Source organism: Cervus canadensis, chromosome 25 (genome assembly GCF_019320065.1).
Source record: "Cervus canadensis isolate Bull #8, Minnesota chromosome 25, ASM1932006v1, whole genome shotgun sequence".
Classification (NCBI taxonomy): Eukaryota; Metazoa; Chordata; class Mammalia; order Artiodactyla; family Cervidae; genus Cervus; species Cervus canadensis.
The window spans coordinates 25,151,260-25,165,201 of NC_057410.1; the positions used below are offsets into that span (position 1 = coordinate 25,151,260).

The 13,942-nt window shown below is 43.0% G+C and overlaps 1 protein-coding gene across 1 annotated transcript; it reads right to left on the bottom strand.

The window, feature by feature from the left end:
* Positions 1–318: 318 nt before the first annotated feature.
* PRKAG1 (protein kinase AMP-activated non-catalytic subunit gamma 1) lies at positions 319–13,924 on the bottom strand. Its single transcript, XM_043447273.1, has 12 exons — positions 13,816–13,924; positions 9,584–9,632; positions 3,247–3,356; positions 2,966–3,047; positions 2,811–2,869; positions 2,626–2,671; positions 2,469–2,523; positions 2,055–2,181; positions 1,780–1,945; positions 1,594–1,631; positions 1,177–1,323; positions 319–1,045 (listed from the first exon to the last, which is right to left on the bottom strand). Exons 1-12 carry the CDS (start codon positions 13,822–13,824, stop codon positions 941–943), a joined length of 993 nt encoding a protein of 330 aa, XP_043303208.1. The 5' UTR covers positions 13,825–13,924; the 3' UTR covers positions 319–940.
* Between the last annotated feature and the right edge of the window lie 18 nt (positions 13,925–13,942).

Here is a 13,942-nt window from a genome sequence, read left to right on the forward strand (position 1 = left end):
TTTCAGCTCAAATCCTAGCTCTACTTATTAACTGCGTGGCCCTAGGCTAGTTACTTGGCCTTTCTGTACCTCAGTTAAAAAAATACGTAAAACTGAAAAAAAAAAAAAATACGTAAAACTGAAATAGTATCTACTATTGTTCTGAGGATTAATTGAAGTAATATATGTAAAGCACTGAGAATGGTGGCTGGCACACAGTTTAATATATGTGTGTGTGTGTGCTATTATTGTTGTTCTTAATGATGAGTTGAAGAAGCCACATGAAGTAGAAATGCTGGAGCAGTAGTGTCTATCAACTACAAAAATCAAACACTGAAATACCATGAAGAGGCTCCTGTCATTTTAATTAGGTTTGCCAGGAAAAGCAATAACCTCAGCTAACCACTCTGCCCTCCCCCTCCCTGCAACTCTCATCTCCTTTCATGTGCATACAGCACAGGAAGCCAAGGGCCCTCCTCCCCATGATCCTCCCCACTCCCATTAGAGGAAGAAATGCCACTACATGGACTCAGCCTCCTCCATACAGCATGAAACATGATGAATAAAAACATCTTTATGCAGAGTTCTGTTGTGCCTATTATCTTAGGGTGGAGTCAGGGACAGAGGCAAAGGCTGGGTGAGGTCTGAGGATCTCTTAGAGATCAGGATTTGCCTGAGGAGCACAGAGTCCATAGGTCACCCAGAAAAGGGGCTATGTCTAAAAGGAAAGGGGCTAGGATGGGCTAGGCTGAAAGTTTTCCTCAAGGGTGAGGATAAGGAGAGCTAAAAATCCATTTTCCTTCCTCCCCTACACGATCCCTCCTCCATGTAGAAGGGTAGGGGGCTCCTGGGCAGGGAACAGAGTCACAATTCTCTAAGGGTCTCATCTGTGGTTCCCAGAGCTTTGGGCAGGCAGTGAGTAGGGCATATGCCCTGGTGCTGCACGACCCCTTCCCCCGGCTCAGGGCTTCTCTCCGCCTGTGAGCACCAGCGCCTGCAAGATGTCAGACAGGGATACAATCCCCTTGACCACATCATTCTCATCCACCACTACAAGTCGGTGAACCTGCATAGAGCCATGAGGGAGAAAGGGATGTTTAGTGCCAGCCTCAGTTAAGGTGAGCCCTTCAGTCCCCACCCTCCATGCCAGACCAGAGCTGCTCCCCCCAGCTCCTTTTGGGTTGCTGGCCCTCCTACCTCTGCTTCTACCAGCCTGTTGATGATGGTTTCCAGAGTCTCATGCAGGTAGCACTTGAGAACACCCTCAAAGTAATGTGATCGATGTTGCAGGGCTTTGGTCACCGACACATCTAGGTTGTTGTAGGTCTTTTCTGCTGCCAGGTTCTGGGGAGAGAGAGGAAGATTCATGCAGGGAAGCAAGGGAGCCAGCCCCCAAACCCTGAGCCCACCCCACCTCACAGAGTGATTTAAAGTAGGTGTCAGCCACGCCCACAAGCCACGCCCAGCTCATTCAATTCCTTTTCAAACAGAATTTGAAAGCTTGGAAGCTTCTAAAACCCTTAGGTCCCAGAAGAGACTCTTCTTCTCCCTCTCCACATTCAATACCCCACCCCTTTCCCTACCTCCCAACCCCCCCCCCCAACAATCACTCACGATAACATCAAACTTGGAGTAGATGTCCACCACACGCCCTAGGGGGACAGAGGCAGCTCAGCAAGGAGGATCTGGCATCCAAGGCTCCCCCTGCCTACAGAACCACCTTCCAGGCTGAGCTGAGGGGACAGCAGATTTCCCCACAGCTTCCCTGGAGCCCTCCTCTCCCTGTGCCCGATCCCTCACCTTTCTCATCCACCACTGGCAGGGCTGAGACTCGGTGCTGTACAAAGATGCCCAGAGCCACGTACACAGGGGTGGTGGTGCGGACCATAGCAATGTTGGCATAGGTGCCAATCTGTAGCTCTTCCAGAGACTTAGACATGAACTCTGGCTTGGGGAACTCGGTGATCTGAGGAAATAACCATCACCTTGATTTTTTTTCAAGGCCCCTCAGATTACCCTTGGATACTCCTCCAACCAGTATATAAGAAGTAAAAACTGGGCTGAGGAGAACTTACAAATAACTTGAGGAACTTGAGGATGCGCTTGTGGGTGAGGATGTACAAGGTGTTGCCTGATTCCGGGTCAATAACTGGCAGCCTGTGGATCTTGTTTCGAATTAATGAAGAGACAGCATCAAACAAGCTGTGGAAAGGCAGGGGTTAATGATAAGTTCCACAGTGGTGGGCCTGAGGGTGCTGAAGTAGCTCTTTAGAGTGTGTTTACAAACAGGGAAAACAAGTGGTGGAGGAAGAGGAGCAGTGGGTTCAGACCAGACCTAAAGAATGTGCGTGCGTGTGTGTGCATGTGTGTGTGTTTGGGAGGAGTGTCTTTTTTCTCCTCTGTTCCTGGCTCTTTGGGTATCTAGGGCCTTAGCTATGCTGATGGCAAGGCTCTTTCCCCTTCCAGACAAATGAGTAGGTGGAACTCACCTGGCATTAGGAGAAATGCAGACAAGTGGTTTAAAGGAGTCCTGTAGGTACACCTCTGAAGGGAAAATGGAGGTTCACAAAATATTACCATGAAAAACTGTTTCCCAGGAAATTCTCCATCCCTTTATCCTTTTACAACCCTCAGTTCTCCACATACCTCTCCAAGTTTCTATCTTGTGTTCTTCCAGCTCATAGATCTGCACCTGAAAGCAGAGGCAACAGAACTTGAGACCTGATCTCTCTGCTTTATTAACCCCTTGTAGTTTGCTTGCAAGAAAGGAAATGAGAGTGAGGGACTCTGGGCAGGGAAAGTGGTTTTGGTCATGGGCTCAGGAGCCTTACCAAGGCTGATTTATAGTAGCGGTGCAGGATATTGATGAAATCAGTGATGGTCAGCATGCCTAGAGGCCAAGATAACAGCCCTCAGCACTGCTCAAAAGCTTCTCTCCCTGCCCAGTACAAGATGCCAATAAAACAGTGTTCCAAAAACTGCTTACCCACAAAACTCTGCTTCTTACTATCCCACAAAGGGGCAGCCCGGACACCATTAGTCACCAAAGCAAAGAAAGCTTTCTTCACCTGTAGTGAAAGAGTAATAACCACAAAGGAAAATTCACAGGAGGCAGGGCTGGAGAAGAACAGGGGTTGGGTATGCTGGGGAAAATGGGAGCCTAATCACATAGAAGGACAAGCGTATCACCCTTGGGATGAGGTAGGATGAGAGGTATTGAACCAGAGGCTCAGAGGAAGGGGGAAAGGAAAAGAGGATTTCACCCACCTGAAGGGAAGTATCAAATACAACCAGTTTTGAGCTTGTGGGAATCAGGTCATAGCAGCGATGAGACTTCATGAAGGAAGTATACACGCTATTGTTGGATTCCGGAGTCTCTGCATAGGGTGGGATAGTTAGTAGCTTCCTCCCATGCAACAACTCACAATCAAAAGAGGCAGAAAACAGAAGTTTTGTAGTTGCTCAGATATTTACGGCATGATTTTATAAGGCCCCCTTATAAAGGACAACAGGAACAGATATTCCATTTTGTTCCTATTGTTCCCACAAAACCTGGATAAACTCCTTAGAAACCATTTCATCCAACTTCACCCCCAGGTAGAACTGTATCTGTTGGCTCCTTAAGCATAAGATGGCTGACTAAAACAGAACGTCTATAAAACTTTCATTAACCTGTTCTAGTCTCAAAGTTTTTTTTTTCCTCACCTTGAACTCATTTTCCTTCTCATATATTTATATGCACATTTTCACTTGTTTGCTTTCTCAATTAAAATGTAATTAAGCGTCTTAAAATCCAAGAAGTAAACTTCTTAAAATTCTTGTTAAGACTCACAGATGAGGAAGTCATAGTCCAAGGTTGGCCATTTTAGAACAGCAGTAAGTTAGAGCCCAGTGCTCAACTGACCTGGCCCCAAAAACCTGAGAGTCCATGTTGGGATGACCCTGTGAATCAGAAATCATCCCACCTACTCTAGACAAATGGCTGTGTTTACCTTTCCATTCCTCTGATTTTAACTGCTTGCTGTACTGGAGCAGCAACCCCCCAAATAACAGCCCAAATGTGCTACATAGTATGCTTGTATATCTAAAAATATTATGTCATTTAATCTGTAAGGCAAATAAATATTGTCACTTTTCAGCTGAGAAAACAGACAGAAAGCCATAAAACAAAAACTGCTCAACGTCATATCATTAGTAACAAGAAAGGCTCAAACATAGATCTACATGATTCCAAAGTTCATGCTCTTAAATCCTAATCAGTTGTTTTTTATTTTTAATTTTTTTATCAAAGTTATATAGGTACACAGTTTATAGAGTCAAATAGTTCTATAATTTTGTTAAGAAAAACTGCAGTTCCTAGCACCCACCTCCCTCCACCCCTCCCCAGAGATGAAACCTCTTTTAGCTGATTATTTTGGTACTTATTTCTATGTCTACAAATAATATGCTTATATTGCTACCTTTTTTTTTTTTCACTTTTAGGCATTAATTATTATCATGCAAGGAAGATGACAGGCATTCTCTATTATCATACGAGGAAGATGAAAATTTTCAATTCTATTTCCTACCAGGACCCCATTATAAACCTGTACCTCCCAACTCTCCATTCTCCCAGAAGTTAAACTGCATCAGTATTTAAATAATTAGACTGAATATTCATTATTCTGAGTTACGTCAAGTAGTAAAGTCTGATTTTTTTTTTTCCTTCACAACTTTGTTTTCCTTGGAGTTAATAATTGTCTTTTTGTTTGCTTAGTTCTCTATGTTTAGTACTTATAACTAATTCAATCCCCAAACTCTTTACCAATTGTTTAAGTCTCCTTTCAAGAAGTTCAGAAGCATGGGATAGTCTATCAATTTAACTACCCAAAGAAGTCTCTCTGGAGCCTTCTGACCTGCTCAAATCTGGGCTGGTTGGCCTGCCATGCACTTCTGTCATCTTGAGATTTTCCTTCATTGCCATCCTGGGACCCCTTTCACGTCTCTCCTGTATTAGCACTCTTGTGTCCTATATCCATGATTTCCTCTTTTTTGATTATTCCCTTGTTTTGGTGAAGCACATTTTCCAGTAGCTTCCTGAGAAAGGATGCATGGGAGGTAAATTTTTTGAGAACTTGCACCCTACAAATGTCTCTATGTTACCCTCATCTTTGACTTATAATTTGTCTGGCTACAAAATTCTAGGTTGAACTTTTATTTTCCTGCAGAATATTGAGGGCACTGCTTCACTGCCTTCCAAGCTTCTGGTGTTGTTGAGAGTTTGGGGTCCCAGGCCCTTCTGATTCTTTGTATATGTCTTGTTATTTTCTCTCTGGAAACTCAGGATCTTCTCTTTGTTCGGTGTTCTGAAATTTTATGATGATTGTGCTTTGGGTGGGAGAATTTCACCCGTTGTGCTGAATATTCAACGAGTTCTTTCAATGTGAAAACTAATGTTCTTCAGTTCTAGGAAATGTTCTTAAAATACTTCCTTGATTGTTTCCTTCCCTCTGTGTTGTCATTTTTCTCTTTCTGTAACTCCTATTATTTGGACTTCCAAAACTGACCCTTAAGGTTTGTTTTTGAAACACAGTAGTTCCCCCTGCCCCACTCACCTAATCCAAGGTTTCACTTTCCACCGTTTCAGTTACCCATAATCAAACCTTGTCTGAATATTAAATAGAAAATTCCAGAAACAAGCAATTCATAAGTTTTCAATTGTGTGGCATCCTGAGCAGCATGATGAAATCTCTTGCTATTCAGCTCAGTTCCAGCCCTGGGAGGCAATCATCCCTTTGTCCAGCATATCTCATCCACTACTCATTAGTAGCCCTCTCAGTGATCAGACTGTCATGGATGTCATTGCTCTGCTTGTGGGCAAGTAACCCTTATTTTGGAGGATGTTTCTGAGGGCCTAGTGGTTAAGACTCCGAGTTTCTTGGAGAAGGAAATGGTAACCCATTCTAGTATTCTTTTTTTTTTTTTTTTTCCATTCTAGTATTCTTGCCTGGGAAATCTCATGGACAGAGAAGCCTGGCAGGCTACAGTCCATGGGGTCGCAAAGTCTGGCACTACTTTAGCAACTAAACAACAATAACAAACTCTTATTTTATTTAAAATTGAAGCTGTAGTGCTGTGTGTGTGTTTGACTAGTCGCTCAGTCGTGTCCAACTCTTTGCGTGTCCAACCCAGGGCTTGAACCCATTTCCTGCACAGCAGGTGGATTCTTTACCACTGAGTCACGGGGGGCGGGGCGGGGGGGCGGGGGGAGTCCGAAAACCTAGAATGCTTCCTATAAGTGAAAAGGTGAAAGTTCTCAACTTAATAAGGGAAAGAAAAACAATCATACGCTGAGGTTGCTAAGATCTATGATAAAAATGAACCTTCTATCTGTGAAACTGAGAAGAAACAGGAAATCATGCTAGTTTTGCTGTTGCAACTCAATTGCAAAAGTTATAGGGTCAGTATGTGAAAAGTGCTTAGTCAAGATGTGAAAGGTATTATGTTTGTACAATAAGACATTTAGAGGTAGACAGACAGACGCAGGTTCGATCCCTGGGTTGGGAAGATCCCTGAGAGTAGGAAATGGCAACCCACTCTAGTATTCTTGCCTGGAAAATGCCATGGGCAGAGGAGCCTGGCAGGCTATATATATAGTCCATGGGGTCACAAAGAGTCAGACACGAATGAGCACACATACACCTTATTCTTATTAGACTGACCAACCACATTCACATAACTCTTAGTATACTGTTATCATTGTTCTATTTTATTATTGTTGTTGTTAATCTCTTACTGTGCCTAATTTGTAAATTAAACTTTATCATAGGTATGCACAGGGCTTCCCAGGTGGTGCTAGTGGTAAAGAACTCGCCTGTCAATGAAGGAGACACAAAAGATGTGGGTTCAATCCTTGCATAGGGAAGAGCCCCCAGAGGAGGGCATGGGAATCCACTTCAGTATTCTTGCCTGGAGAATCCCTTGGACAGAGACTTATGGCAGGCTACATAGTCCATATGGTCGCACAGAGTCAGACATGACTGAGGCAACTTAGCATGCATACACTCATAGGTATGTATATATGTAAGTAAGGATATATAGGAAAAAACATTATATATACAGTTTAATACTATCTGTGGTTTCAGGCATCCACTGGGAGTCTTGTAATGTATCCCCCAAGGATAAGGAGGCACTAACCACTGTTTCTTTTTTCTATTTCCTCTTTTTTCATTTTTTTCCTTTTTCATTATAGTTTATTAAAAGATACCAAATACAGTTCCTTGTGCTAATATACTAGGACCTTGTTGTTTCTTCTATATATGTAGTAGTTTGTATCTGCTAATCCTATACTCCTAATTTATCCCCCTTTCTCCTTTAGTAACCATAAGTTTATTTTCTATGTCTGTGAGTTCACTTTGATTTTTAATTCTTACTTTATGAGAGATTTCTTCAACTTGATTTTCCAAACCTCCTACTTAGTTTAACATTTTTGCTGTTATATTTTTAATTTCTAAGAGCTCCTTTTTTCTTTTCTGAACATTCCTTTTCTTTAAAAAATTACATCTTATACTTGCTTCATGGTGGAAATATGTTCTTTATTTGAGTAAGTATTAATGTTCGTTTTTAAAGTTGCTTTTTTTCCTGTTTGTCTTTTCCTTTTTTCTTCTTCATTTGGGGGGACAGTTTGGATTACTCTTTTCACATTAGAGGCTTTCTTTAGATGTCTGGTAATCCTTGGTTTAAAGGAGAATTCAAACCATATTTTAAGAATGGAGTCTTTAAAGCTGATTAGAAGCTCTATGTGTGTAGATGAGCCTTGTTAACTGTGAACCATTTAGATGGGGAACAGTCAGTACTTATATTTTTAGGTTTTTCCTTCAGTGGGATTCTGAAGAAAAGGATTATTCATTTGACTCTGTGCTTGAGGACGAAGTCTTTTCTATCAGCATTCTGAAAACTGAGTGGGGGAAAGGACTAGGGTCTCAGCATCTAGTATAGTTCACTTCACACTCGTGTTTTCAGCACAGTACCTCAGCCCCTTTCTGTACCTCCCGTCTCTGCCAAAGTTAGGATGGGCAGTTTTCCAGCTGCACTTAGTGGAGTAGGAAGTCTTGGGATGTGACTCCTTCTTAGACCTTCGGGGCTTCTGGGCTTTCCCCTCTGCTAGTTACAGTTGAGTTTTCTCACGTATGCTAAGTCATTTACCACTCTTCTGTCTGCTTTCCAGCTTCCAAAAATTCATTGCTCTTGTCTCCTCTCTTGTTCTCCCTATTCTGGTGGTTTTTGTACCTTCAAGAATAATTCCTTCATGGTGGCTTTAGTAGCTTTTTGTGAAGGAACATAAGTAGATACATGTGTTAAACCCACCATCCCTAACTGGAAGGCCACCATTGTTCTTCAAATTTGAAAACTCACAGACTCCTAAGAACGTGTCTTTTGACACCAGTTCAAGACATGCTACAATGATAGTTAAGTAATATTACAGGCTACAGGCCTGCAAACATATTTGGTTTGGTTTTCACCTAATAATTAAATAATTTAGTTGCCCAATTTAAAAATTCTGGAGATTTATAAGAATCCAAATTCCCAGTTTCTTTTCATAATCAGAAGATCTGACAAAACTAGGTCTTGAATTCCTGAATAGCAGCAATTAACCAGACTAGGCTAGTCACTGCTTCCTTTTAGATGCAACGAGAACCACAGGTTATTGTAATCATATGCAACCCATGTCACTACTTGATCCATGTAGACAATTTGAGTTTCTCACCCCTGCCTCAGCTGGTGCTAACGCAAATGCACTCAGAAACTCAAAATAAGCACTGACATCATGGTGCAGTCATCAATTATAAAGAATCATCCAGGTAATTCAAAATATGACTATATTAACTTTTTTGGATACTAACAACATAAAAATAGATCATTTAAAAATTCTTGTGGAGAACTCACAGACCTTTAATAATATATCCCAGAATCTCATCCCATATTTTAATCCTCTGAGAAAGTACATATTCCTAATGCCATAAACATGTCTGAGAAAGACTAAAAGTTTTCCTGGGCAAAACCCTTTACCAGAGATGCCTATAATTTTGCTTCTTTCCAGACGACCAGGGTTGGAACACCCTGCTCTAATCAGGTATTTGGGCAGATGCTGGAGTTCCCTTCTCCTGTGCCCTGAATTTTAGGGTTTAGTGCCTCTTATTTCTGGATTAGTTCTAAGGGTTTTCAAGTCCTTTCTATAATTTCTTGTGTATACTCAGTGGCTTTAGTGAGATCGCTGGATGATAAAATCCTAGTGGCATTGTTTGGGCTACTCAGATCATACCAGGGACTTCTAAAACATGGTTAGCCAGCCCAGAGTTGCCTACGGAAGTTCTCCCTGTACCTCAAAAGTTTCTCTCAAGTGGTTTGATGACTGAAGATATTAATCATCCTCACCCTACCCAAGATTTATTCTTAGGTGATCTCGAAAAATCACTTGTTCCTGATTTATGTGGTTTGGCACATTATCTGGCCCAGCCTTGATTTTCCCAAGGAAGACTCTGGGAAAAATTCAAAAGCACTGCTGAATACAAATTAGGATCAGGCTGTTGTTTTCATACCAGTTTCCTTTCCTCAGTAAACTTACCTTGAAGATGCTCATTTTCCACAGCTGGGTAGCTCTCTGAAAAAGGGACCTGGAAAGACAAGAGAAACAAAGATTCAGCCTATCTTAGGCTCCATCCATTTGAGCCTGGCAACATTAGGGGAGGGACTGGTGAACTAATGACTTCCTTTAAAGCACTACAAGGTCCTTCAGAAATATTGTCTCATTTAATCTCTATAATAACCCTGAAGTGAATACTATTATCAGCCTTATTTTCACAGATTAGGAAATTGAGGTTCAAGAAATATTAAGCAACCTGCCCATGGCTGGCAAGGGGTGAAATGGGGATCTGAATACAGGTCTATGTGGTTCCAAAGCTCATGGCTTTTATATTACATTGCCTAATGAAACATTAGGACTTAAAAGCTAACACTAGAAAATATGAGCTTAAAGTTGGCCCCACAAGACTTTCACAGACCTATTTATAAAAATATGGAAACTGGAGAGACAACACTGCTTTCCCTCAAATAGTCACTAAGCGTAGGTGTAGGCACCTGAGTCACTGACATACACCTTACCATGAGAGAGGGCCGCATCTGGGGAGGATCCCAGCAGCTGACTGTCAGCAAGGATCAAAATTTGAATGACTGAGGGGTAGATGGGAAGGATAAATGTTCTGAAACTAGGGAACTGAGTCCTCTCAGCACCCTTGTGAGTCAAAGGCTGCTATAGCCCAGAGGGGGCTGGTTTTCCAAGTTTCCTTGTTCATGACAGTCTGAGATTAGAAAGTGCTCTGAATACAGAGAAACCTTCAGAGCATCTCAGTGCTCCCTCAAGTGGGAACATTTGGAAATTTCATTCTTATCTAGGAACCCAGGAGAGATCATGATCATTTTTGTCTGCTGGAATCAATAGTTTTGACTCTATTTGCTCTTTTTGGGTAATATTCCCAAAGTAACTTAAAGTCACACTTCACCTCCACAACTGCAGTAGTAACATGAATTTAAAGGCCTTGGCTTGAACCTGGGAGGTTGGCTGGTAAACAGGGTCAAGTTGATTGGAGAGCTCTAAATTTCCCTCTTCTAATAGGCCAGGGTGGGGGCAGGGGGTTAATCTCCCTCTCTTCTCTCTGGGCTGCATAAGACTTTCATCATGGCCTGGCATTTTGGCATAGCTATCGGAACAACAGCCTCATCATTTATAAGTGGGAGAGAGGACTGTTTAGCAGTAAAGCAGTCTCACAAAGACCTATACAAAGAAACAGAAACAGTGACTTCTATAGAAATTATTGTACCCACCATATGATACTTACTTACTTCACTGTGCTACAGTTATTTTGTTCATTATCTATTTGAGCAGACTGTAAATTCCTGGAAGCCTGAAACTATCTTACACTTCTTTGTATCTCTCTCACATCACCTAGCATGTGGGTTTGCATATAATTCTCAAGTGTTTTGCTTTTTAACACTCAGACTGGTAATGATTCACACTGATATGGACAGAGAGATCTAAGACTACATTACAGAGAGAGAAAAGAGACATACAGCTAAACAGAGACATAGATACCTACATAAGAGTCAGACACAATTGAATATGACTTTCTTTCTGCCTGTTTCTCCATACAGGAGTGGGGCAACTGTGTCTACTCTCTCTACATTTAATAACACAGGGGACTTGAGACTGCTGTACTATATAAGTACAAAATATTATTCACAGAGACACAGTTTCTTCCAAACTCCTGATCCACCTTTCCAGTTGTTTGCTGGACCACCATAGATGTCACAGAGACTCCTCAAATGCTTCAATACAAGAGAACCGCATCTGTCCCTCCAATCCTATTATTCTTAACTGTGGTTCCCACCTCTGCTTTTGCGTGGCTCTCTTCCCAGGTGCCTGAACTGTGGTCTTGATTTCTCCAAAAATGAGCTATCCCAACATGCCTGCTTAGAATGCTAGAGCAGGGCGTGACCTAAACTTGTCCTTAATATCTATCAACTAAGTTGCTATGTTAGAAATAAATGCCTCAAATCCATCTCGCTCCTTTCCACTTTCACAGTTTTAACATAGCCTCTTACATCACATTTCTGCAACATTCTCTAAACTGTTATCCCTGACAGTTTAAGAGAAGAGGAAATCTATTTCCTCTTCAATTTGTCTTTCATACTGTTATTAAGTTCTCTCCCCAGGCATCTCAGGTTTGGAAGGGACTTTCAACTCTAGGAACCAAGAACTCACTACTTTCTGAAGTAGCTTCTCCATTTACAGAAAGTCATTAGGAATATTCTTAAAGTACACTTACGACCTTGCTCATAAATCTTCTGTGTGTGTGTGTGTGTGTGCGCGTGTGTGTGTGTGTGCGCGCGCACACGCTCACGCACTGTCATGTCTGACTCTTTGCAACCCCATGGACTGTAGCCCGCTAGGCTCCTCTGTCCATGGAATTTTCCAGGCAAGAATACTGGGGTGGTTGTCATTACTATTCCAGGGGATCTTTCTGACCAAGGATTGAACCTGTGTCTCTTGTGTCTCCTGCATAGGCAGGCAAGTTTTTCACCACTAGCACCACCTGGGAAGCCTCAAATCTTCCATGGGTCCCCTTATTACAAAACAAAGTTCAAACTTAATGTGGTATGCAATATCTTCAACCTGACCTCAAACTACTTTCCCAGTCTTTTCTCCAACTGTGACCAAAATCCAAAGCTCCAGCAATATCAGCCACTGGCTGACCCCCAATTAATCACTACGCACCCCAGTTTCTATGCCCTTGCTCACACTGTTCTCTCAACCTGCAATGCCGTCTCCTGGGCTGACAGTAATGTCTCCCTCCCCTATGCTGCCACAGTCCTGTTTTTGCATCTTAATGATAGCATTCACTACAGTCTACCTTAAATAACAGCTGTCACTGATTTGCCCTTGCCTCCACTGCAGTTAGGCTAAGCATTTTCAAAGCGGGGTTTTTCTCTTTTCTTCATTTTGTTTATTTATCAGCTGCACCACGTGGCCTGTGGTATCTTAATCCCCCCACTAGCAATTGAACCCAGGCTCTAGCAGTGAAAAGGCCGAGTCCTAACCACTGGACTGCCAGTGTACTCCCTTTTATTTTTTTCCTTTTTAGAACAATTTCTATTCCAAGAAACTTCTAATCCAGTACATAAAATATGACAGTTAAATTAGAAAATCCATATAAAAATGCTTTGTAAGCCATAATAATTTATAAGAAAAAAATAATGTCATTTTGAATTTAATGGAATAAGACCTTCTATTTTTGCTCAAAATTCTCCTAATCTGTAAGAACTTACTCCCTTGTCTGGGTGACCAGTTGCAAATCATTTTACTTTGGTTTGATTTCTTCTTTATAACCTGAGGGACATGACCTCTCTGCAGGCAGAGAAAGAGTACAATAAGGGAATTACTCTGGGCATGTAACTGATCGAGGGAAAGGTGAACCTGCAGTCGTCATACAACTACAGTAGGAGATGATAAAAACCAGGAGAGGAAGAGTTACTCTGTTTGACGAAGAATACATGGAAGGAAGGAAGAGAATGGGAAGGGTTCCAGAGTGCCAGACCAAGGCTCCTGAGAGTGAGGAGAGGTACAGAGAGTAGGGGACCTGCAGCAACTCTGGGAGGATGACAGGGACCTGCCACAATCCGTCAATGCCTGCTACTCAAGAAGGAGCTAGGCCAACACACCTGCTTAGAATCGCAGAGCAGGGCATGACCTAATCTAGATCAGGGACACAGTGGCCTCTAACACTGTAAGATTCCCTCCTTCAGGGAAACCCCACTTTTCAGTCTTGTTAAGACTAAGTTATCTCGCTGAACACCTCAAAGCAGTATAAAAGTCTTTCAGACGTCCCTCCTGCCAAAGATTCTATGGCTCACACTCGGACAACTGGGGACCAGGTGCTACCTGCAAGCGGGGGTCCCTTGGAACCCCCTGCTTCACCTAGGGAAGCTGGCTCACGACCCTTCACCTCAGGGCTTGAGGTGCTAAATGAGGAGGTCCGAGATCGCCAGGTAGTGATCAGGTAGTGCCAGGAGTCATTGCCCGCTCGGGCTTAAAGTACCGTGGACCGAAGGCAGGCACCGGCGCGGCCCAGTCGTTGAGATGCGCTCAGCCAAAGAGCGGAGGGGCAGGGTCACGGTATAGGACAGACACCCTGCTTCTCGTTGACTGGGCACCAGCGCCGGTCCCGGTTCCCCAGTCCCCTGACTGGGGTCTCGGGCTCCACAGCGCACCCCTGCCCCCCGCCACCTTCCCGCGCTCCTCACCGCCTCCATCGCGAGAGACGCCGGCTGGGTTCTTTCGCTTTAGGAAGCTGGCCCGGGGCAAGGGGGCGGAGAAGGCCCCGCCTCACATCCGGTACCGCAACGCACTTCCGCCTACGTCAGAACCTAC

Excerpts from the sequence above, each read along its gene's own strand:
- PRKAG1 (XM_043447273.1), bottom strand. Across the intron at positions 2,870-2,965 it reads TAAGAAGCAGAGTTTTGTGG|GCATGCTGACCATCACTGAT; the intron begins GTAAGCAGTTTT and ends CTTGGCCTCTAG. Across the intron at positions 1,324-1,593 it reads ACTCCAAGTTTGATGTTATC|AACCTGGCAGCAGAAAAGAC; the intron begins GTGAGTGATTGT and ends CTCTCTCCCCAG.